Source organism: Cladophialophora carrionii (assembly GCF_000365165.1).
Source record: "Cladophialophora carrionii CBS 160.54 unplaced genomic scaffold supercont1.3, whole genome shotgun sequence".
In the NCBI taxonomy this organism is placed as follows: domain Eukaryota; kingdom Fungi; phylum Ascomycota; class Eurotiomycetes; order Chaetothyriales; family Herpotrichiellaceae; genus Cladophialophora; species Cladophialophora carrionii.
The window spans coordinates 2,677,625-2,701,515 of NW_008481828.1; the positions used below are offsets into that span (position 1 = coordinate 2,677,625).

Below are 23,891 nucleotides of genomic sequence, written 5' to 3' on the forward strand. Positions count from 1 at the left end.
TGCCAGTCGCAAGCGCCCCTTCGGACAAGCCTTGGTGGCATCAGCAGCTGCCTGCGCGGCTCGTCTCGACGCCTTGTCTTCTTTCCCCCTTCATGAGTCTAGCCCAGCTGGTCGTGGAGTCATTCATCACACCCTCGGGCGTCATGGGTATTCATAACCTGCGCCGCAGACTGCTGTCCGAGAACCTTTGTATGCCTGCCGTCGTGTCAAGCAGAGCGGGCAATACCAAGTTTCATCCTGTCTTCCTCACCGTCTTGGCATTCCCCTTCCTCTGCCCCTCAATGCCCGCTGAGCGGCACCTGGTGGCAAGCCCCTGGCCGGCGCCTGCGGACCTTGACTTTCCTCGTTCTTGATCGTTTCGTCGACACTCAGTATCAGACACGCCGCCTCGACAGCCGCGGAGATGGCATTGACCTTCACCAGGGCTGGCTCCCACACGAACGCATCCATGTTGTTCCGCACCCCTTCGTGATCAAAGTCGACGCCCGCCCAGACATGTCCCTTTCGATGCTCCACTCGCAGTCGGTTGAGGATGTCTGTCGCATCGAAACCGGCATTGTCGCATAGCTGGCGTGGTATGACCTCCAGAGCCTTTGCAAAAGCTTTCACCACTGCCTGCTGCTTGTGTGGGACATTTTTATCAGCGAACCGGTGAAGGTAGCCTGAAACCTCCATTTCGATTGCGCCACCTCCGGCCACAATGGTGTGGTTCGTCAGTGCGCGCTTGACAATCATGATGGCGTCGTGTAACGACCGCTCAACTTCGGCAATGAATTGTTCGGCGCCACCTCTCAGCACCAGTGTGCAGGTTTTCGCTTCTGGGCATTGACTGAACAGGTTATACCGCTCACCACCGATCTGCCGCTCTTCGAACAGCCCACACGTCCCGAGATGTTGAGGGAGAATGTCGCTACATGTGCTCTGGGTGACCGCACCGGTAGCTTGGCATACCCTCTCCAAGTCATCGCTTGACACACGACCGGCGCAGAAAATATCCCGGTCTGCGAAATACTGTGTGGCCAAATCGCCGATGGGCAGTTTGCTGAGCACCACTTTGGCGCCCGTCTTGTACAGTGCCTCCATCTTGTCATAGATGATCTGCCACTCTGCATCTACGATGGCTTGGTATTCGGATACCTGGTCAATCCGCACTTCAGCGTTGTCTTTTTCTGCCTTCAATTCCAATTCCACGTTCAGACAGACGATTTTGGGATTTTTGAACGACTTCGGCTGTTGCTCGAAGCCAGCGTAGGAGAACGTCTTCTTGAACGCAACCCCATCAACGAATAGCGAATCTTCCAGCGCACCGCCGGTGATCTTCTTGATTCCGATGAGCTTTTCGTTCAGGTCTTCCTGGTCGAGGGAGAGGACTGCGTCGACAACCACTACATTTCCTCACCGTTAGTACAATCCCAAACATACCCACCCTCAAAGAAATGGGTTAGGCTAAGCGAGTGGAGGCAAACGTACTCTTCGTGAAAAACCCAGCATTGCGATGAATCAGCTTGCTGCTCATGGCCGTGGCCGCCAACTTCCGCAGCGTCTCCCTCTTGTCCTTGGTGTCATCCACACTCACGGCGATTTCCTTGATCTTGTTGATCGCCATCTGGCTCGAGCGTCTCAACCCCTTCACAATCGTCTGCGAACTCACGCCCTGCTCGACCAATTCTTTGACCTCCTTGAGAATCTCCCCCGCAAGGACAACCACCGAGGTCGTCCCATCGCCGACCTCAGCATCCTGTGACCTCGCAATGTCCGTAAGGATGCGCGCGGCGGGGTGTACGATGTCTAATAGTCGCATGACGGTGGCACCGTCGTTCGTGATTGTCTGCTTTCCATTCTGGTCGACGAGTAACAGATCCCCACCGTAGGGGCCCAGCGTGGATTTGATCGTAGACTGCACGGCGAGGCAAGCGGAGATGTTTGAAAGAATTTGACCCTTTCCTTGGGAAGCGTCGGTTCCTGTAAGAGGCCAAACAGTCAGTCGGTCGGTCAGTTGGCAAACAATCTCCGCAAGAGTCTTTTGCAAGACAATATTCTTGCGGAACGATGGGGTAATGACTGACCCTCTTTCAGCACGATGATCGTGGGGGTTTGGCCCCCAAATGCTGCCATATTGACAAGAACAATAAGAACAAGGACACCAAAAACAACGCCCTAGACTGGATCAACCGAGGGTAGGAGGACGGTGGTTGCGGTGCGGCCTGCGAAATTTGGGCCCGCGAAACTTGAGCCTTGTGAATTTTGGGGACGGAGCATAGAGACTTGATGTGCAGTTTTGAGGGGAATCGCTGCTACGGTGGAGTTTAGGCTGGCTTACTGCAGAAGCTGCGGTGCATAGCAAGCTTGTGTCGCGAAGACGAGATGTGGACTTTAGTTTCATGTCAGCGTACTCCGTACTTGTTGTCTTTTACCCAAGATCAATCAAAGGGTTGGCCGGCCTGCTGCAGCTCGAGATGGCGGTCTGGCACGAATGCGATTTTCAGCAAAGCGAGTGCGTCGAAAGGGGAGACTTGACACTGAGGACAATTTGCGATATTGAGACAGTACGGAGTACTTGTCCTGCATGTAAATTATCCGCGAAATTATAGCGCTTCACGACTCAGCGCTCTTCTCAGAGCTCTTCTCAGGCACCTTCTGCCTTTTGAAGGTGTCCCGCTTTCTTGGATTGTAGTGACAATGACTTACGCCCGGAGAGGCCTCTCCCTCCTTTGACACGACCCGCAGAACCAGCAACGCCTCTCCATGCTCATCTTGCTACTTATTGTACATGTGCATCAGCAGTCGCCGGGATCTCCACCGCAGGCGTCTCGGCCTTCCGCAAAATTTCCTCCTCGTCGTCCTTCGGCCTCGGGGCCAACAAGAACTGAAAGATGGCCGCGATGGCCACAACTGCGCAGCTCCACCACGCGCCTGCCGAGCCCAAGCTGCTATAGAAGATGCCAACGAGCGGTGGCGCTACTGTCCGGGCGGCTGAGCAGGCCGACATTGCGAGCCCGTTCACTTCGCCCAACACCAACGGCGAGGGGGTCGCGTTCTTCAGCAGAATCAGGAATGCTGGGAACGAAACCACACCAGTGAAACTCGTCAACGCGAGGATGCCGTAGACGCCAGCCCCGGGGTTCGGCAACAGGGAGAGAAACGGCACAACGATGTAGATGAAAGGACTCAGGATTGTGACTGACAGCACAGCCTTCCAGACGCCCAATCTCGCCACGAAGATGGTGAAGACCACGCCTTGGAAAAACAGCGACATAACGCTGCCGGTGGCGAGGTAGGCTCCTACGTCGTGCAAAGTCATGCCGAGGCCTCCTTTGAGATCAAGCTCGCGCGAGCCTCGCCGTGCGTCGTCGAGGAGATAAATAGGCAACAGTGAGTAGAACCCCATGGAATGGTAAGATTGGAACACCAGCGCGATGGTCCACATGATGACGCCTTTGTTGAAGGCTTTGATCTTTTCCGCCTTCGCGGTGTGCTCAGAAACATCATCCTCCACAACTGCGGAGTCGAAACCGGTTTCGACCCCCGTCTCAACACGTGGGAGGGCAGGCCGCGCCAACGTGCTTGATTTATGCTGTAGTCGGATGGAGCCGAGAGAGGCCAACGAGCCGCGCCGGAGATCGAATGCCGGGTCAACGGGCAGAGGCATTGATTCCGCCACGTAAGTCACTCCCCCAGGCGTGTTTGAAAAGGCACTGACTGCCGATGCCCTCCGTCGCCTTGGTGGCAGCAAAGACGTCGTCTCGTTGGCAACGTCGACACCGTTCGAAGGGATGTGCAGATAGCTTGGGACCCGGCTTGGGGCAGGTGACCTCGGATTCGTCTCTTCAAGAAATATGACGCCTTGGATGATGGCGATGACGATGACCACCACTGACACTAGATTCGGTAGCAAGTAGGGATACTGGCCGAATATGCCGTCTTGGGAGAATACGTCAGGGTAGAAGCGTGCAGGTTGTGCCAGGAAACCTCCCAGTGCCGAACCCGCGATCGAGCCCAAACTCCAGACGAAGGGCTGCACTGCATATGCGGACGCTAGGATTCACGTAGGTCAGTTGTAGTCCGCACCCATGCATACAGACACATCCGCATGGTCAACAGGATCATGCGTGGGAAGACTTACGTTCGTGCTCTGGCCTCTTCACCATCTCAGCCACCATGGTCTGCATAACAGCAACATTCCCGTTCAGGAGCCCACCGACTACCCTCGCCAGCAAGGCCACCCAATACTTCTTGGCGAAGCCGAAGATCAAGCTCGACAGAGCGACCCCCACGAGGCCAAATAGCACTATTGGTTTCCTCCCATATCGGTCTGAGATGCGGCCCCAGATCATCGCGGTGGAAGCCTCAGCCATGGCAAACGCCGACACCAGGAGACCGGCGTAGAAGGATGCATCTTCCTCGCCTTTGATGTCCTCGACCATCACGAAGGTGTAGGCCGTGATTGAGCAGAAGGCAATGGGCTCTGCAAGCCGACATAATGCTACACATGGTACTGGTCAGCAACGGGGTCGAAGGTGGTGTAACGGGGTGGATGTTGTGAGAGACGTGACAACAACATACCCAAGACGGTGAGTTGTTTGTAAGGATAAGCATCATCGCCCTCTCGCGGTGGCGGGACGGATCGTTCATGTTGTTCCGGCATGACCTTTTGAGTCTGGAGTCTGGAATGTCTGGTCTGGACCGGATGAATTTGCACCGGCGGGAGGCTGAGAGACGATAAACTCCGCAACTCAAATTTCGAAATTCCTCCCAAGCCGACACGAAGGAGAAAATCCGAATAAAACGTACCCAGGAGAAAGAAAATGGTCCAAGAGCCAGAGGCCACACACTCACTCACTCACACACCTCTGCAGAGTCTTCGCGTCAAAGAGTGGCGGGGATCAGCGACGGTCCACAGGCCTCACAAACGGAACATGATGCCTTCATCAGCGCCATCCTTGAAATTGAGGGGAACCTTAATTACTCGTCGCACCGCCTTTATGCAGGGTTTAGTCCTGAGGTCGCCAGTCAAATTTCAGGCAGCGGGCTACTTCGGTTAGATCTGAGATCGACCTCTGTTAGCAGGATCTTGTGTCGTTGGGCTTTGCTGTCTGTGGGGAAGGATGCTGCGCGATGCCCGTTGCGGGTTGCATATGAGTGTTCCGGATGCTGTTTACCGCCTGCGAAGTGGTGAATTAGGCTGTTCTTCGGTTGAATCCCACGCATATTCTCCCGCCTCGAACTATTACTCATACGAGCGCGAGTGCGAGTACGAGTTATGAGAGCGATGAACCCTGCGGAGTTCCGGAGGCGAGCTAAAAGTACATCACCTGAACACTTGCATTGCAGGCAGGATTCTCGCCCGGAGACAGATTGCGGCGTACGGAGACAGAAGAGAGCAACCTCAACAGGAGAACCGCCGTCGGATGTTTGTAGCAGCTTCCACATGCAGGCTGCGCTTTTTGTAAGATTGTTGACACCTGCGAAGTACATCGAAGTTACGCTCTTCTCGTGGTGCCATGCACGTGCTAATGCAGATACTGAGCTTTGTGCAACCTGGGTCCGTGTCGATGAATCGTCAATTGGTGCACGGGCCGGTGATTCGACACCATTCCATGGGCCCGTCAATCACAATGATCGTTGTCGCGTCGCACAGGTCAACTACTGTCTGTGTTTCCTCACCGCCGTGTCACAGAATCGTGATCGAAGCTGTCAAATAGATGACGTTGCCGTGACTTGAAAATGTTTAATGCAGACGTGAGCGGCTGTCAAGGCAAACTTAAGCGGATATTGAGACTGGAAAAGTGGAAGACGGAAGGGAAGATTGGTTAAAGAGGTTTAGGACCCGAAAGAAAGACGAGTGTTGGCCCTGACATTTGATGGTCACTGCTGACTGACCGCCCAATGGAGCCGCGCAAAATACTGTATTGCACGTCATCAGCGGCTGTCAATGCATTGCTCCTTCTCGGCCCTCGTCCATACGAAAACTCAGCCACAGTCATGGTCACCCACCCAATGGTGGCTAGGTCACATTTCCAACTACGCCAACGTGGCTAAAATGCTATCGGTTTCACCATCAGTTCGATCTCCTCCTAATCCACCAGGTATATTCCGGCCGTCATTATCGCTAATTTGGGTAGATCAAGCCAGGGCCGAAGAGCGTTTTGTTCGCAACATCATTGGCGTTGATGAACGGTCCACTAGAATTCGTGACCGCTGCAATGGTAAGGCCATTCAGGTTGTTCTTGGTGAAAGGGAAGTCGGCTTGAAAGGCGATCATCCCGTTCCTTGAGGTAGCGTTGCTGATTGTCTGCACGATGGGCAGATTCTGCTGGTTGATGTACACCAAGCTCAACCCCTGCGTTGAATTCGTCCGTATGCTGAAAGTAAGGGTCTGATCCACCGCTCGGATATTCTTCGTCAAGACATTCAGCGTGCCGAAAATGGGAACATCAATTGTGTTGTCATTCGGACATGTGCCGGGGACGATGAAGTTTTGCTGAAGTGCCGAGTAGGCAAACTCGCGTGTCGACTGCGTCAGGAACGGTTGGTCAGCAGGAACGAGGTCTTGGAGGAGCGTGCGATAGACGCCTTGTTGCTCTCCCTCTTGGCCAACAGTGGACACGATGCCACGAATCACGCCCGAGTCGCCATTCTGGCCAAGTCTCACTGCAACATCTTGCAGGCTACTGATGACCACGGCTGTGAAGTTCGCGGCCAACGAGATGGCGCTGGCGAAGTCGGTAGCCGAAGATTTGAACATGCAGGGTTGAATCTGAGAAACATTGAAGTGTCTCAAAACTCCACCCGCTTGAAGGGCATGCCACTGCTCCTGGCCTTGAATGACGGTCAACTTTGCGACGATGTCCGCCTTTGTTGCTGGGTCGGAAATCTCGAAACCGGGAACATTGTTTGTGATGTTCAGCAATAGTTGCGTGAAATAGTACACCTCGAAGGTCTCTTGGAGTTGGACGACCTTGAGACTTCGAAGGTCATCGGCCGCAAGGGAGGGCGGCGGTGGTGCATTTGATATGGAGCCGTGTGCCTGCACCGTCAATGCCTGGAACGCAGGCGTGTTGTTGGCGATGTTTGGGAAGCCATTGGACAGCGGGAACACCACGGGCGCATTAGGGCCATTCGCCCCGACGGGAAACAGCGTAGGTATGGATGAAGGTGCCCCAGGTGTAGTATTGTTGAGGGAACCAACTTGCGGAGCAGCCTTGGCCAGGACCGTGAAGGCTAGGACAGCAGCGAACTGGCAGCCGATTTGATGGGTAAAATGCATGCTTGCTGTCTGGATAATGGATGGAGTCCTTTCTCGAGTAGATGCACGCGAGCTTCTGTCGGGGTTGGAAAGGGCTCTGGCTTTGATGGCAGATTCATTCATTTATAGAGGACCGATAGAAGACTATTGCTGTCCTCGGCAGCCGCGTTCGTGTAGACGCGTGGATACATGATGTTGGTCCCGTCTATGATGAGGCTGTGCTCTTTCGCACAGTCGACGAGCAAGTTCTTCAACACCACCGGAAAGTATGCGCTCAGCACTCTACCATACCAACACCGACCATGGCCAAGGCACTCCAAGGCTGGCTGCATCTGATGTCGACAGACGTATTCGCGATCATGCCGAGATGGTTTCGCTAGATGCCCTCGGTGACATACCGTTGTCTAAAATGTTTCACTGCTCATGTTTAACTCTGAAACCCGACCGGCACAAGATGTTCATTGCCTGTCTGCGGACGGCGGCTCGAGATGGGATAGGACGAGGCGGCCACATACCCTCAAAAATAGGTCACCCCGTCCTCGGTGCAGTCGTATAGAGAGTAAGTACCCATGCAGTAGCGGGGCCTCTGGATACATCACTTGGGAACTGTGTGGTGACCTACGAAGGCGCAGATAGGGAAAGGTTTACGGAGTACGGAGTACGTAGAAGTCGAAGTCGAATACGTCAGCCTTGGTGAAGCTTTGCCATCGTGGCTTGGGTTGCTTACTTAAGTAAGCAATGGAAAACCTGCTCAGAGCTCAACCTGCTCCCATTGGCTCTCCCCCGCCGTGCCGCTTTCACGCACACTCGCACGCGGCTCACTCACCTCTCACCTCTCTCACTTTTAATTTACCTACCAAGTCACCCTCATATCCTGTATACCTAGGTCATGCTACTTTGTTCTTTGCTCATATCTCTCAACAACGAAAACCCAAGGACCAAAGTTGATTATAGTAGATAGATCCTACTTTCAGATTCAGGAAACTCTCAGTCTCCGTAGTCACGACCCTCTTGCTTTCCTTCTATGCCACCACTCATCATTGTCAAAGCCGCCCGAATTGAGTTTGTTTCATTGCGAGAATCTCACCGCTTGAGTACATTTCGATTCTACCTAGCCTGGCTTGTTAATTAGGTTGAAGCAATTCAAATCACCGGCATCTCCAGAGAGACGACAGATTCCGATCCCGATTGCTAAATCGCAATCCTCCATCTCCAACTTCCCCACAAAACTTCCTCCACGACTCGCTTCTCTCTTGGTCGATGGAGCGTTCGCAGTCCGAATTCCTCTTCCCATGGGGCAACGGGCCCTGCGGAAGATCTGGTTGGCTTGCAGTCAGGAGAACTTCTCTGGGGAATCGCCATGGCCTCATCGCATGTTACTCCGATGAGGAGTTTCCGGCAACGAATAAAAACGAGTGTGAAGGGGGAGGGAGGTCTTAAGTCTTAAGGAGCACATCTCTCAGTCGTCAATTGCAGATTTGGAAAAAGCATCGAGCACACAGAAAGTACCTCTCCCAACATTACACCCTATCATATCGTCTGATATCTCTCGCAAGCATGTCTCCTGGAAAGACCAGGGATGAACTCCGAATCTTGACCCCCGTCGGCCAGTTCGGTCAGGGGTGGAATTCTGGTGTCTTCTGGGACGCTGTCGAGTCTGGCGTGGACGCTATCATTGCCGATGCTGGTTCCACAGATAGTGGTCCTGGGCGGCTCGCACTTGGCAAGACCGCGGCCTCCATGCAAGGCTACAGGAGAGACTATGGGGAACTTGTCAAAGCTTGTCACACCCGCGGTGTTCGCTGCCTTATTGGCTCCGCTGGTGGCTCTGGATCCAACGCGTTCGTTGACATGAGCACCCAGATCATCAAAGAGATCATCGCTGAGAAAGGTTACCGGCCCATGAAAGTCATCAGTATCTATGCAGAGATCCCGAAGGACATTGTTCGCCAGAAGTTCAAAGACAACCTCATTAGCCCGTGTGGACGTTCGGTTCCTGAGCTCGTGGAGGATGATATCGACAGTGCAACTAGAATCGTTGCGCAGATGGGGTTGGAGCCATATGTCAAAGCCATGGATGAGAATCCCGACTTCGACATCATCATCGGTGGTCGGTCCTACGACCCTGCTCCGTATGCGGCATTTTGCCTTCACCACGGCTTCGAAGACACTGGTAAGTACTCACTGCTCGTATGCTAGTATGTTTCTGTACAAGATGATTAACTAGATCCTCCTTACAGCTCTTAACTACGCCATGGGCAAGATCATGGAGTGCGGAGCACAGTGTGCAATTCCCAAGTCCCGAGAATGTCTGGCAATTATCCGGCATGACAGCTTCGACCTGGTCCCGCTCCAACCAGGAGCCCGGTGTACCCCGGTTTCGGTTGCCGCGCACTTGTTGTATGAAAAGAGCCGACCCGATGTTCTGCAGGGACCCGGCGGAGAGCTTCACTTGCGAGATATGAATTATGAGCAGGTTGACGAACGCATTGTCAGAGTCCGGGGCGCAAAGTTTATCCACCAGCCAGAGGGCGAGTATACCGTCAAAATGGAAGCCGCGCGGGTCAACGGGTACCAGTCCAGCTTCGTTGGGGCTTTCAGGGACCCGATTCTGATCTCCCAGCTCGACACCTGGATTCCTGCCGTCAAGGAAACGGTGAAGAGCAGAATGTCTTCAGACTACCCGTACGACACCAAGGTCATCACCTACGGCATTAACGGCGTCATGGGCGCGCTTGAGCCGGACAAGAGCCTCCCGAAGGAGGTTTGCATTGTGGTGCAGTGCAGAGCACCAACGCAGGAGCAGGCAAATGAGGTGGCCAATAGGACCAAGATGGGCTTCACTCACTCGCCATACCCAGGCCAACTCGCAACAGCTGGAAACTTCGCCTGGCCCATCACCCCGTGTGAAACAGCGATCGGCCCAGTGCCTGAGTTTTGCATATACCACCTTATGCATAAAGCAGACCCTGTCGGATTGTTCCCATTCAAGGTGGAGGAGTTCCAAGGGCCGAACACGTTCGTCCACACACGTGGTAAGTCTGAAGTAGAACCCCTGACCCAAAATTGGCCTTTTATTTACCGGTTGAACAGGTGAGAAGGTGGCGGTGAAAGCCGACGTCGCGGTGGCTAATAGCATCGCTCTGTTGGCAAAGACTGGCCAGCCAAAGAAGTATTACCTCCGCCCCGAGCCGGCGACAGGAACCTGCTACCTCGGCGACATCGCCTCCGTTGTCCGCAGCAAGATCGCGGGCCCATATGAAGTGACGTTTGACATCATGTTTCCCAACGAGGAGATCTACAAGAAGGTGAAGGGCGCCGATGTTTTGTCCCCCGCCACCGTAGCGAAACTGTACAACATTCCCGAGAACGATGTGGTTGCTGCTCTGTGGTGGGATCCTGCCCGGGCATTCAAGGCCACGATCCCTCGGTACCGCGCCTCTGCTGGCTTTGAAGAGACGGACACACATGGCTCTCAACAGCATGCTCCCCTTTTGTACTTGAGCCTTCCCTGGGGCCGGGAGTAGTCCGCTGGATAGAGAGTTAGTACCTGAAGTTTTGTAGCTGCAATTCTACCAAAGATCGCTCCTGAGTGGTTCCACAACCTGGCAGTAGTTAGTGTTTGGTCAATCCCCCCCATCTCTCCCAGACCTTGAAAGCTCTTGTTATGCCCGTACCGTTGGTGTCTTTGCTGAAGTAGGCTTTCGAGCATAACTGCTGTCATCTCACCCTGATGCCTGAATCCAAGCCGAGACAGCGACCGGTATCGGACACGGGTCGCAATCATGCGCGAGGATATCGCGTTGTGTCGTAAAGTTCAGCCCCCGTCTCATCGGGCGTGTGGTTACAATTGGACGTTTGACGCCTTTCACCATATCAAACGAGGCTGGTAGATCCATTCTCCTATCTCCCTTTCCGTGCTCCCTCCTACTCCTTGAATGACTTGTGATCTCGACTTGTGACAAGCCCATCGCCGAACCCCGCCATGTCTTCACCTCCTCGCGTCCTTCTTCTACTAGGCGCCGGATCCAACCTCGGGGCCAAAATAGCGCAGACCTTCTCGACAGCAGGCTACAAGGTCGCGCTCGTGGCCCGATCACTGGACGAAGGTCCTCAACAGCAGAGCGGACATCACCATATTCGAGCAGACCTCAGCAATCCCGACTGCATCCCGGAAGTGTTTGAGAAGGTGAAACTCCACGTCGGCATTCCCAGCGTGGTAGTGTACAATGGTGCGTTAACTACGTTGCGTTGCGTTGCGTTGCGTTGTGTAGACGTATACATATTCCTCTCCTGGTATATGTATATATATTGAGACGCTGACTTTGTATGCTGATTTTGCTATGAAACAGCCGTGCAGTACACCCTCGACGACCCGGCGGACCCGTTCGCCTCGCTCATGCCGGAGAAGGTGTCTCAATTCCACACGGCGATGGCGGTCAACGGCACGACGCCTCTGATCGCCATGGCTCATGCCGTTGCTTCGTTTCGCAATCTGCCGGCCGAGATGCCCGGGAGGACGTTCATTTTTACAGGAAACATACTCAACCGGTCTCCGTTCGTGAACCGGTTCTGCTTCGGCTGCGCGAAGGCAACCTGTGCTTATGGGATTCACTTCGCTTCGGTGATCTACGCGAAGGAGCGAATCAGGTTAGTTCTGTTCTAGTTCTCTCAGTTTGATGGCCGCTTGCGCGAACACGATCGAAGCTGATGATTGAATTTTGTTGGTTTCGGCGACAGGTTCTACTACGCGGATGAGCGCACGGTGGCGGGATTGCCTGTCATGCGAGAAATTGACGGTCCCGCCGCGGGAAAGGTCTATCTGGAAATTGCAGAATGTGCTGAACGGCGGGCCTGGCACTACACGTATACCAAGGATGGGGAGTATAGGGATTTTGGAGAGGCCGACTATCTGCAGATCAGAGAGGGTGGGCCTGGATTGTCGAGGGGCGGAAGAAGTTGAGGGATCACAGTATACGTGGTGACAATGACACCGTGGGTTGAACCCCGTCAGAGACAGCAGTCGAGGTATATTACTGAGGGTAAAGCAATAGTTTGGGAAAATCTTAGCTACTGGCAGGACATAAAAGGCGATACAGTCCGTACTGCACCGATGTTGCCTTTTCATTGAAATTCCATCCAGGGCAAATTGTCAAAGTCGAGAAACTCGGTCGACAGGAAGACATTGGCCTGCCGGAGGTCCGTATAGACACGATGAAAATCAAACACCAGAAACGCCCCCATGCGCGAACGGTGCGGCGAATCCTTGTCTCCGCTGGCCCGCGTGAACGCGTCCATGTTATCCGGCGATGTCACGGTGGCTAGAAACTGCCCGACACTGGGCCCACCGGGGCCTTCGGAGGTGCTCAGCGCCTGCCGTGCGGCGTCGATATGATGCTCGATCATGTCGTCCTGGCACCCGTACGAGCCCAGCTTGATCCGGTAGAGGAGGAGCCCGGCATAACAGACGGAGCGGCGCGTGTAAAAGGGCACAAGGGACAGGTTCTTCTCGCACGCGACCTGGATGAGGCGGATGGCGTCCTCGCGGGCCTGGTAGATGATCTGAACGCTGTTAGCCGTCACGGGCACGTCGTTGTGCAATGCAAACGACCACAGCTGCAACCTCGAGTTCAAGTAGAAGATCTCCACAATGTCCGTGGGCTGCGGGAAGCGCTGGCGTCGCAGGTCCTCAAACTGTTTGCCAAAGACGTTGATCATGCTGATCCGGCTCGACGGTTCGACCAGGCCGGTGGTGTTGGAGCCGCGGGCGCCCAGCGCCTGCGTGGCGTCCACGGTCAGATGGGAGATGTAGCACAGGTGAGATAGCTCCTGAGGCACCGCAGGATCGTCGAGGGAAGATAGCAGGGAATAGTCTGCCGACACCATCGCGGGCACCCCCCGCCGGCTGGCTTGAATTTGCGCCACAACAAAGCACGCAAGCCATGTCGTCCGTCTGATCTCCTCGTCGCCCTGTCGCTCGGTCGTGGTCGTCTCGTTGCCGAACCCGGCATCCACGGCGGGTCGGTGCAGGCCCAAGCTCAGGCTGATCTGGGTCGCGAGGCCGCTGTAGATGAAGGACGAGTCGGCCTTTTGGCTGTTGAAGGGGAACGGCCACATGCACAAGATCAGGATGGCCTGGACCATCTCCACGCCGCTCTCCTTGCTCGGGTCGAGCACGTCCAACATCAGCCCTCGAATGGGCGCTTCGAAGCGCGGGCGCGCCGTGTCGGGCGAAGCCACAGCACAAATCACCCAGAACAGCATGGGACATCGGTCATAGATCGACTCAATCGATCGACACATGGTGAAGGGGAGGTAGGGATGACACCGGGTGAAGTAGACCCGGAACAGTTCATTGACATGTGCAGCGGTGAGATGCACATCGTCGATCGACTTGTCCGTGATGCACAAGCCTTGCAGGTTGCTTACCGCTGAGGCGGAGGAGGACGACGCAAAGGCCGGCGCAGGGAGCGAAGCCTGCCCTGAAGCCACAGACGGGATATTAGCAGCTGGCGTGGTGGCTGAAGTCCCCCCGTCCGGAGCAACTTTGGCTAGTTTCCTGAGCTCGGCCAACTCGGCCTGCATGTCAGCCAGCTTCCTCTTGGTGGCGGTGCGCCGGAAGGTCCGGTCAAAGGTGCACGGTAGGCCATGGTCCCGGCAACGAGTGCAGCCCTCTGGGCCTGAAATGTCGGCATCACAGCCGACTTTCCACTGCCGGCAGCGCGTGCATGCCTTGGCTTTCATGGAACGGTCTCGCCTCGCGTGCGAGCAGAGCCAGGCCAGGCGATGATTGCGAGTGTAGCACTGAGCGACCGCGGTTCAGGCAGAGGGCGCAAGGTGAGGCGGCTCTGCGAAACACGGAATCCGGGCGACGTGAATGGGGCTGGACATGTATTTAACCATGACCTGGAGACCCCATGTGGGGAGCCAAGGATGGATCTTGCTTCAAGCGGGACACCTAGACCTAGGGGACCTGCTCTCGCCGAGCCCGAGTCGGCATTGCGATTCCGGCGATGTGCCCGCGCCGGTGACTCTGCGCCCGGCGGCTGAATCATGGGGTATCAGGCTGGGCGAGCTAGATCGACCCGGCCGAGCTCGATCAGGGGTTGAACAGATGCTACGCGGTATGGGTACTGCTTGTACATACTCCGAGGGCCATGGTGGGACAAGCCTGGGCCGGAGCCGCCTCCGTCTCAAGCAGAGGCCAGAATTCCCCCGGCACAAGCGGTGCATATACGATCACTCGTTTCTTGGAACTCTCTGTCAAGTCAAGGTCGAGAACCAGACATAGCATCCGTCTGACACGGGCGCATCCAACGTCGATCCAGCAGACATCATGGCCACATCACAGCAAAATGGCACATTAGGAGCCGCCACCGGTCTATATGTGGCCCTGCAAAGCACCGGCGTGGTAGAGCTGGCTTTCGACGCCCAGAAAGGCGTCAAGGAGTCCCTGTCTGTTGTCTCGATCAACACCAAGGCTGGTTTCATGCCGGGATGGCTGACAGTGTCGGGAGACAAAGTCTATACCATCAACCGCATGGGCTATCCCTGTAGTGAGTCCGACTCAGGGAGCGTTACTGCCTTCCAACGGGCCACAGCAGGTTCATCTTCAGCAACGGGTGAGACAGGCTTGACGCTGCTCGACCAGACAAGCAGCAACGGCAAAGGCGGCGTCCATTGTGACGTGAGCCCGGATGGAAAGGTGCTGGCCGCTGCGAACATCACGGCGTCGACGCTGTCCATCTACCCATTGTCCGCGACTGGGAGCATTGGAAAACCCACCCACGTCTTCGACTACAACAAGTCAGACCCTGGGCCGAAGGAGGCCCATCCCCATCAAGCTCTGTTTGATCCTTCTGGAAAGCTCCTGGTTGTACCACTTCGGACCATGGATCGCGTCGACATATACTCCGTCGACGGCCCCGAGCAGGTTGCAAAGATTCACAGTATTCCTCTGCCCGATTCGACGGGACCCCGGCATGCCGCGTTCCACCCAGTCAGTTCTTCCAAGGCCTATCTGTACGTGTTGAGTGAGAAAGACAACACCGTCCGCGTCTATGCAATCGGCTACCCGAGTCCGGTATCACCAAATCTTACCGTAGAATTCAAACAAGTGCTCTCGACCATGGGTAAGGACGTCGGCCGCATCCCTGATGAGCACAAAGACCTCGCCGGGGAGATTGTGGTCAGCAACGACGGCAAATTCGTGTATGCGTCCAACCGAAACCTGTCACGCTCAGACTTCGACACTGTGGCCATCTATTCCGTCGACAGCGACCCGGTGCACGATGATCGACACCTGTCATACCTGGGAGCGCAAGAATTGGCCGGCAAACATCCGCGAATGATTGCACTTTCCAAGGACAGTGAGAACAGGTGGCTCGCCATTTCCCACCAGCTCACTCAGAATATTGCCATCTTCGAGCGGGACCCGGTCACCGGATTTCTGAAGGATCTCAAGGGCACGATCAGCGTCAGGGCGAACCATGCTCACCAGCCCGACATAGAGAAGGTCACGTTCGCGGAGGATCTCGGCGTTAGAGGCAACTGGACCAAGGAAGACCTGAAGCAGGGCAAAACAGAGGGACCCATGTGTGTCCAGTGGAAATAAGCAGAGGCTTCTCGATAGAGCCGTTTTTGTCTCGCCGTGCAGGGGGTGCCTTGAGGGTTCTCAAGGAGCTGCCAGTCCTTGCAACGGGTACACTAGTAAATCGCAGCCGCGTTACGAGGGTGCTAGTAAAGACCTGGACCCCTGTCTTCGCGTCCTTCCCCGAGGCATACAGTACTGTGGACGTTCTTGCGCTTGCTCTGGCCGGACATGTCCCTCCTCGTCTTCGTCCTTGCGGCCGAGAACAATCGGCGCGAAGAATCGCAGTTCTTTCGGAAAGAGCGCGACAGCCCGGGCCAAGAGTCGGAGTCGTTTTGCTTTCCAAGACTCGCTCAGGCTATGGGAGCCAAGAACCAATCGATGCCGCGCTCATTGCGAGTCTCGCAATCCGTCTCGAACTAGCCACACAACGTGGCCATCCTTCCGCTCCACACCTCAGGACCAAGACCCCGGACCCCATGGGGTACCCAGCCATCGATTGGCTCATACCTTTACGGGAGTATAAGAGTGTGCAAAAGCCCTGAACTCAGACGACGTCTGCACAGTTCTGCCCGTTCCCAAAGCCAGGACTCCTTTTCTCTTCCTCCCCGGTCCCAGCACGCCCCATCCCTGTCTTGCAACCATGGTCTTGCCCGGGAACTGGATCACCAAATGCGTCAACGGCCGTCTGGCCTTCGCATCGGCCATCATGATGCTGTCCCAGATCAACTTTGGGATGGACTTGGTGGCCTTCTCCAATACGCAGGCGATGAACGCCTTTAACAAGAAATTCGGGGCCTTCGACAAGAAGCTCGACCGCTACGCCATCGACCCGTCCTTCCTCTCGCTGCTCAACAGTCTCACCTATGTCGGTCAAGCGTTTGGCGTCATTACCGGGGGTTGGATCGGGCGCCACTATGGCCGCCGTACCTCGTTCTGGGTCATGTCCTTCTGGGCGACCGCGTCGGCCATTCTGCTTGTCACGGCGCAGCAGAAGGAGCAGGTCTTGGTCGGCCGTATCCTCAACTACGTCTATCTGGGTCAGGAGCTGGTCACGGTGCCCGTGTTCCAGGCGGAGATTGCGCCGCCACAGATCCGAGGAATCATCGTTGGCACCTTCCAGCTGGGTACGATGGTGAGTGTTTTGCAGCCCATTATGTTCGAGATTTTGAGGCGAATGCTAACAACGTCGAATAGGTGGGGGCGTTCATCATGGCCTGTATCACGTATGGCACGAGCAAACTCGATGGCGAGCAGTCGTTCCGCATCCCCTTTGGCATTTTCTTCATCATCCCATTCATTGTCGCCGTGGGTGCATGGTTCATGCGTGAGGTGAGTTCCTCTTCCAGGATGAGAGAAGATTGCCTAGGTTCGTACCTGATTTTGGATTCATCGTCAGCTGACTCTTGTCGGTGTCCTTCCAGTCTCCGCGATGGCTTCTACTCCGTCAACGAGAGGATGAAGCTCTGGAATCTCTCCGACTATATCGCAAGGGCAAATTCACCGAGGAGCAGATCATGGAAGAATACCATGAGCAGGTCGCTATGATCGCCGTTCTGACCCAGGACAAGGGCACGTTCAAGGAGATGTGGCAGGGCACGAACCGCAAGAGATCCCTCATCGTCATCGGCGCCAACATTAGCATCCAGATCAGCGGCCAGGGCCTGTTCAGCAAGTACGGCACCATCTTTCTCAAGGACCTCCATGGGCCGGATCCGTTCCAGATGTTTCTCATCAACACGGCGCTGCAGATCGTCGTCGTCCTTTGCGCCATGTACATGTTTGACAGGTTTGGGCGCAGGTCAGTTCACCTTCCACCCTCCACCTCCGCCGTGATTCCAATATTGACATTCTTTGGTCTGCAGGCCCAATTTAATCATCGGATCCGCCGTCCAAAGTGCCTGCTACTTCGCCATTGGCGGCTTAGGGACCAGATCCGACCCGGGCAAAGGGACCAAGATCGGCATCACCGCCCTTTTCACCGTCTTCTACCTGGCCTTTGTCTTCGGCTGGGCCCCGATCTACCACATCCTCACATCCGAAATCCCAAGCTCCCGTAAGTTCACGTGCCTTCATCACCACCCATCTCTTCTTGCACGTTTTCCATCGGGGCTCACGTACCTCTCTAGGCATGCGAGACGTCACATACACGGTAGCCAGCTTCATCACCGTCGTCAGCCAGTTCGTCGTGTCCTTTTGCATCCCCTACCTCTTGTACGCGCCCTACGCCAACCTCGGGTCCAAGGTCGGCTTCGTCTTCGCGCCCATCGCCTTTCTCACGCTGATCTTTGCCATCTTCGGCGTGCCTGAGTGTCGCAGCTTCTCCCTCGAAGAGATTGACCACCTGTTCAGACAGAAGATCCCTGTCCGCCATTTCTCAAGATACAAGCACGGTCAGATCCTCCCAGAAGAGGCGACCGAGGAAATTGCACAGAAAATGGGAGAAGGCCCGTCCGTGCAACTGAAGGAGGTTGTTGGGAGCTAGACGTTAATCACACAGCAAACATGCCGTTTCTGCTAGCTTGGGAGACAATTCAGTCTCCCACGCGGAAGGCACGCTGTCTGTATGAGATCGAGGAGCGAATGAGGGTGCTCTGTGAGATTTGGTCCCGGCTTCCAGTCCGTCGATGAGGATGAAGATGATGGTCAGCAGACACGGTGATTCCTCGCCATGGGTAGTACATATATGCTGTTTGGTCTAGCCTCAAGCCCAAGCTGTCGAGGCATGGTCGCACATACATAGCGTTAACTAACAGTGACCAAGTGCAGTCGTCTTTCAAGATCATTTGTGTGAATAGGCAAGATGAAGATGTGGCAGCATCAAATGCTAGGGGTGTTGCACGTGATATAACACGTGGTCACCGCTAAGATGTGTCACTAGGCCCGATCCGGAGCGAGGCGCGAGCAAATCTTGGCATGTTTGTTGATTTTGAGCTCCTCCATAGTTGGAGCTGCGATTCATTTCGAGCTTGGATGAGCGCAGACGATTCTGCCAAACACGATCCCAACACACAATCACCTGTCCTCAACTCTCTCGAAGCTTCTAATCTGCCCCCGTAGGCACCAGCATGCCTCTAGTTGCGGCGCAGAGCTTGCGCAGGCTGACCCATCTGCCCGCCACATGGGCCTACCCGGCTCACCTGGTCGCAGGACGGAGAGTTGGCGGGTACAAGTACATCACGGTCCAGGCCACACCTGCAACGGACACCAGCACAATTAATACTGCCGGTAGATCGGTGTCCGCTTCGTCTCCAGGTTAGACTAAAGTCTCAGCCTTCCGAATGTATCTGCTGACCGCTTTAGACGCCACGTTCGAGGTTATTGGAAGTCCAAACTCGCTCTTGTCTGTCACTCTGTCTCCCTCTCAAGATCTATACGCGCGGCGGGGAACATTGGTGGCCTTTGCTGGCGATCCCAATGGGACTGTATCGACCCTCCGAATCCTCAATCCTGTCCGACGCGCGTTAGTCGGTATCCCATTCATGTATCAGAAAATCACATCAACTTCATCCGTCAATGCTCTAATATCGACCCGATCACCCTTGACCACGTTTGCTATCCTCCAACTAGACGGCACTACGGATTGGAAGCTAGCCCAGAGAAAAGCTCTGTTGGCATGGACTGGAAGCACGCTCTCCGTGAAGCCGAGCATCAACGCGAGGTTCGCTCCGGCATATTGGGGAAGTTCCGATGTGACGGGAAGAGGATTGCTGGCTCTTGCGGGTCAAGGGCAGGTCTACTCAGTTGAGCTCGCGGCAGGGGAGACATATATCGTCCATCCGTCTCATATCCTGGCTTACACCGCTTCGTCGCCGTCACCCGCCCCGCAACCATTTCGATTCAAGTCGACAAACATTCGATTTCAGATACCCCTTCAGCTGGGAAACTTCTTCCCATCTTCCAAATTTGTCGAAACGCTGAAAACGAGCAACACCTACAAATTCGTCGCAAATGCACTGTACAGCATACGGACATGGAGTCGGAGGACTATCTGGGGAGACCGACTATTTTTACAGTTTCAAGGGCCGGTCACCCTCTTGATTCAAAGCAGGGCCGCAAGAGTCAACGATGTTCTGACCAGTCATGACGTGAATGAGATCGCCGATACTCCGGCCGGTGCGGTGCAGGAGGCTATCTCCCATGTCCGCTCTGCAGGACCCGAGCTGTCCAAGCCAGGGGTTGCGGTGCCCTTGTCGACATCATCTTCGCAGCCGAGGTTGTCGACCGCAACCATCAGTCGCGATGGAAAGGTCTCGTTCAACCCGTCACAGAGCTCCGAGCCGGTTAAGCCTTAGATCCTGCTTCTTCGAGATTATGCACAACGTACAATGCTGGGCGGCAATGGCGCGGATAGATGCTGGATAGACAGGACTCAACACAGTGGCTTCAGCACTGCCCTATTGTCTCATAAATGATTTTCTACAGACCAAGATACCAATTACGGCCGGCAAAGCGGTTACCATCTTCGTTTAATGCCCTAGTTCTGACACCCCATTGAGCGCCAACGGATCAGCTTACCGTATATGACATGCGTTGAGCATTCTTTGGCCTGAATCACCATGACCAGTCAAATGGTGAGCATTGTCTGAGCGGGAAGAAGGAGAAGGACTCCGGCAGTGACATGGGAAGGCACCTACAAAGCTGCAAGGCGAACGGGTGAATCTACATATCCATCAAGTCTGGCGGCCACGTTCTGAGGCATCTCCTTCAACTCTCACGCACTCCACTCCATTGAGACAAACTAATGACCGTCGCATGCCTGAACTGAGTTCCTGGCATTCCTGAATTTGGGCGCGCCAGTATTGTGTAATGTGCAAGCATCCCCATCCTTCCAATCCCTGTCAGACTCGCAACGCAACGCCGCGCCACCTTCTCACTCACTTGTGACCCTGTTCAAGATCTCACCTGACACTTGGTATCTGCGTCATGAACATGGTACTTGCACCCCTGCCCACTCGGTTCACGCATATTTCCCTTGCAAGCGCTGGTCAGGTCGACAATAAAGTCCACCAGGGGCAATTCGTCTCTGAGCAACACGTATTCCAACTCCTTTCGATTTGCCTTTGTGTTCAGAAATTCCTCGGAAGTTGTCCCGGCCTGGTAGACGAACTGGTCCACCACCAGCCGGAAGAGAACACTGGTGCTGCTGGCATTTTCCAACGTCCAGAGGATATCGCGTGCCGAAATGTCGGCTCCGTGCCACCAGGCCATGATCTCGCTGATGATATTGTCCTGCCACTTTGCCATGCCGAACTTGTCTGCAAGAACCCAGCATGGCAACGCACAGGGAAGGTTGTCGTCGTCGACTTGTGGCGGCGGTTCGTCAAAGTAGATCCACGACAGAAACTGCTCGAAAGCCTCGTGGCTGTCTTCCGGGAGTTTGACGTGGTTGGTATGCGCCTCGGACATGCCAGAGTCGAACATGTTGGCGAAGAAGCGGCATTTCTCGGTCAGGATGTCCTTGTGTGTTTGGTAGGTGATCTGTTCCTTGCCTACCGACACAGTGATGATGGGCAAGGCGGCGAAGCTGACGGTGGTGTTAGCTACATGAGAACTGCCTCGGTTTCGCAGCGCAGTCTCGACGTACTGGTGTGTCACTTTGGTAGGAGGTTTAGATTCGGCTGGAGCCAGAGCCACTTCGCTTCCGTCCATGTTGCGGGTTCAGTGTTAGGTTGACCGGTGGTTGTAAGAGGATAGTATCTGAAGAGACCAACGTTGGAAGAGAAAAGAGTCAGACACATAAATGTACAGTAAATGAAGAGGTAGGCTGCCATTGCTGTAGTGCCTGCCTTTGTTGGACGTGCCAGCGATATCACGTGCTGCAGGTGAAGCGCTCTTGTTACCAGGTAGTGACACTCATTGTGCTGCTTAGTTTGTTGGACGGTATCCTCGAACATGGGAGACAATACAATACCACTTTTGGGGCGGGAAAATGTAGGGCAAAGAGGGGACCCCATGGTCTGAGAATCTACCCGGGGAGCCTGTATGGCAGGACCAAGGACTCCAAACCCTGACATGCCTTGTGCAACATACATGTCCACTTTGCGATATTTGCGAGTCCAATACACTTGTCCGCGCTGATGCAAACAAGCTCCTCGGTAACAAGCTGCAACTGAGGAGAGATTAACAAGAGAGTCGGAAGACAACAAGGCACAGACACCTTCAGCCTTCAGTCTCCAGAATGGACGAGAATCTTAACTACGCTACCTAATTAGATACCTATGCACATAATATTGACGCCCAACGAAGGAAGCCAGATTTCCCTGGCGCCTTTCTCGCAGCACAACCGGCGAACAACTCAAGGGAGTTTCAGCATAGGTCAAGACGCAAGACATGCCTCCGCGTTTTGGGCTACGAGGTACAAGCTTCATTTCTCGCGCCGGACATGCTGGCACCATTGTTGACGCATGCCGACTTCAACAGCCAGCCCGGGACAGGCCACAGGGATGCTATAATTAGGGGTTACGAGCTGGGTGAGAGCTGGCAGCGATGCGAACGCGAGGAGGAGCACGTCCACAAGGAGATGAGCCTTCGGTGATATCATCCTTTCATCCCTGATGGTGGGTATGCTTTCATCCTTGATGGTGGGACCATATCTGATAGCACGTACATAAGTGGCAGCGAAATTGAGGAGTAGCACGTCAACAAGGAGATGAGCCTCTGGTGAAATCACCCGTTCATGCCTGATAGTTAGACCATATCTGACAGCACGCACGTAGTGACATGTATCTGTCCTTCCATTGGGTCCGACCGGTAACAGCTTCAGCAGTAGAAACCCGCCATTCATTGATCATGTCTTCGCGAACACGACACGCAAAGCAAACAGCGCAAGTCCTCCAAACGCTTGCTCACAGCATTGCCATTGATCTTTTCTATCCGCCTGCCTCGTATTCTTGCACGCCCACATGCCTCGTCGCTGAATGGGAGACATCGCCGTGTCCATGTCTTGATGTCTTGATGTCTTGGCATTTGTTTACCCCTTTTCACAGGCCGCTCACTTCAGCCTCGTATCTTGGATCTGGCCCCCAACTTACAAGGTACCGTGCTGGAAAAGGTCCTTCAAAGGCACAGCGTGGTATGTTCGGAGGATCAGCACTGAATACCATTTGCCCTGACTGGTTTCGCTGTTCATCGTACGTACTCGTCTAGCGCGCTCTACCCTTACTGCTTTTCTCTTCTGGCTCGTCAAGGTGCAGTCGTAGCCTAAGTGGTAAGTACCGTGCGACTTCGTTCCTTAAGCCTTATTCGACGTTGTGAACCTTCCGAAATGTGGACTTGAATTTGACGGTCGAGATCGAAATGAGTCAAAGGCGGCGTTTCCACAACGTCTAGTATTCGACGATCAGAGTTACGGAAAGTCAACTCCGAAACGCCTAGTATATCTTGTAGGGGGCGCGTCTCTGTGTAGCATCCTCGGTCCTCCCGTATTATCTGCCGGAACTAAGAATCAGCATTGGACCGACTACATGGAAAATCGCCGAGATACTGATTCATGCGCTAATACAATCTGCCAGTTACAATTATCCAAGGGCTTAACGTTAGCGTGGCGTTACTCTATGGCGCGAGCGCCACTGCTTACAACTCGATCCAACCTGCAGTTCAGTCGGAATCTAAGCTCTCCATATCCACGGCGTCCGGGACATTACAATCAAAATCACCGAGCGTGGACGGATTGCTAACCTTGTACGGCCTTTAGTACGCGAACCTAAACAGCAGCTCGAGGGCGATTTCTCGGTCGGCCATCAGCTCCTGGAGCTCGTCACTTAGGATCTCCTCTTCCCCTGGAAACGACGTATTATACGACGCCGGGTCCGTCGCGATTCAATAATGCGGATGACCGAGGGCAAACTCGCGAAGTTTACACTTTTTCCGGGTCTTTTTCCACACCATGTGCACCTAAGCCGGCGATGCGGGCATAAACCCATGTTGGAATCTGCGGAAGATGAAAACGACGCGGTCCATGATGGCGTTTTGCAGCTCAGGCATAAAGTACGTTGTCTGCGGTGGACTAGGCTTCGGCCAACTGCCAGATCGAGCGGCTGTCAAACGAGATTG

The 23,891-nt window shown here is 54.6% G+C and overlaps 10 protein-coding genes across 10 annotated transcripts; 5 read left to right on the plus strand and 5 right to left on the minus strand.

The window, feature by feature from the left end:
* Nucleotides 1-246: 246 nt before the first annotated feature.
* Nucleotides 247-2,115, minus strand: G647_04381 (T-complex protein 1, eta subunit; the record flags this gene model as incomplete). The annotated part of the gene is made up of 3 exons (XM_008728725.1): nt 247-1,385; nt 1,471-1,962; nt 2,067-2,115. 3 exons carry the CDS (start codon nt 2,113-2,115, stop codon nt 247-249), a joined length of 1,680 nt encoding a protein of 559 aa, XP_008726947.1.
* Nucleotides 2,116-2,761: 646 nt separating this feature from the next.
* On the minus strand, nt 2,762-4,645 carry G647_04382 (uncharacterized protein; the record flags this gene model as incomplete). The annotated part of the gene is made up of 3 exons (XM_008728726.1): nt 2,762-4,035; nt 4,124-4,483; nt 4,564-4,645. 3 exons carry the CDS (start codon nt 4,643-4,645, stop codon nt 2,762-2,764), a joined length of 1,716 nt encoding a protein of 571 aa, XP_008726948.1.
* Nucleotides 4,646-6,109: 1,464 nt separating this feature from the next.
* On the minus strand, nt 6,110-7,267 carry G647_04383 (uncharacterized protein; the record flags this gene model as incomplete). The annotated part of the gene is made up of 1 exon (XM_008728727.1): nt 6,110-7,267. One exon carries the CDS (start codon nt 7,265-7,267, stop codon nt 6,110-6,112), a length of 1,158 nt encoding a protein of 385 aa, XP_008726949.1.
* A 1,536-nt stretch (nt 7,268-8,803) lies between these two features.
* Nucleotides 8,804-10,773, plus strand: G647_04384 (uncharacterized protein; the record flags this gene model as incomplete). The annotated part of the gene is made up of 3 exons (XM_008728728.1): nt 8,804-9,419; nt 9,487-10,281; nt 10,340-10,773. 3 exons carry the CDS (start codon nt 8,804-8,806, stop codon nt 10,771-10,773), a joined length of 1,845 nt encoding a protein of 614 aa, XP_008726950.1.
* Nucleotides 10,774-11,231: 458 nt separating this feature from the next.
* Nucleotides 11,232-12,209, plus strand: G647_04385 (uncharacterized protein; the record flags this gene model as incomplete). The annotated part of the gene is made up of 3 exons (XM_008728729.1): nt 11,232-11,478; nt 11,599-11,896; nt 11,987-12,209. 3 exons carry the CDS (start codon nt 11,232-11,234, stop codon nt 12,207-12,209), a joined length of 768 nt encoding a protein of 255 aa, XP_008726951.1.
* Nucleotides 12,210-12,370: 161 nt separating this feature from the next.
* On the minus strand, nt 12,371-13,990 carry G647_04386 (uncharacterized protein; the record flags this gene model as incomplete). The annotated part of the gene is made up of 1 exon (XM_008728730.1): nt 12,371-13,990. The coding sequence occupies one exon, from the start codon at nt 13,988-13,990 to the stop codon at nt 12,371-12,373; it is 1,620 nt and encodes a 539-aa protein (XP_008726952.1).
* A 592-nt stretch (nt 13,991-14,582) lies between these two features.
* G647_04387 (uncharacterized protein) lies at nt 14,583-15,860 on the plus strand (the record flags this gene model as incomplete). Its single annotated transcript, XM_008728731.1, has 1 exon — nt 14,583-15,860. The coding sequence occupies one exon, from the start codon at nt 14,583-14,585 to the stop codon at nt 15,858-15,860; it is 1,278 nt and encodes a 425-aa protein (XP_008726953.1).
* A 619-nt stretch (nt 15,861-16,479) lies between these two features.
* On the plus strand, nt 16,480-18,321 carry G647_04388 (uncharacterized protein; the record flags this gene model as incomplete). The annotated part of the gene is made up of 5 exons (XM_008728732.1): nt 16,480-16,971; nt 17,034-17,168; nt 17,261-17,637; nt 17,702-17,892; nt 17,966-18,321. 5 exons carry the CDS (start codon nt 16,480-16,482, stop codon nt 18,319-18,321), a joined length of 1,551 nt encoding a protein of 516 aa, XP_008726954.1.
* Nucleotides 18,322-18,904: 583 nt separating this feature from the next.
* Nucleotides 18,905-20,131, plus strand: G647_04389 (uncharacterized protein; the record flags this gene model as incomplete). Its single annotated transcript, XM_008728733.1, has 2 exons — nt 18,905-19,091; nt 19,140-20,131. The coding sequence occupies 2 exons, from the start codon at nt 18,905-18,907 to the stop codon at nt 20,129-20,131; spliced, it is 1,179 nt and encodes a 392-aa protein (XP_008726955.1).
* Nucleotides 20,132-20,729: 598 nt separating this feature from the next.
* G647_04390 (uncharacterized protein) lies at nt 20,730-21,488 on the minus strand (the record flags this gene model as incomplete). Its single annotated transcript, XM_008728734.1, has 1 exon — nt 20,730-21,488. One exon carries the CDS (start codon nt 21,486-21,488, stop codon nt 20,730-20,732), a length of 759 nt encoding a protein of 252 aa, XP_008726956.1.
* Between the last annotated feature and the right edge of the window lie 2,403 nt (nt 21,489-23,891).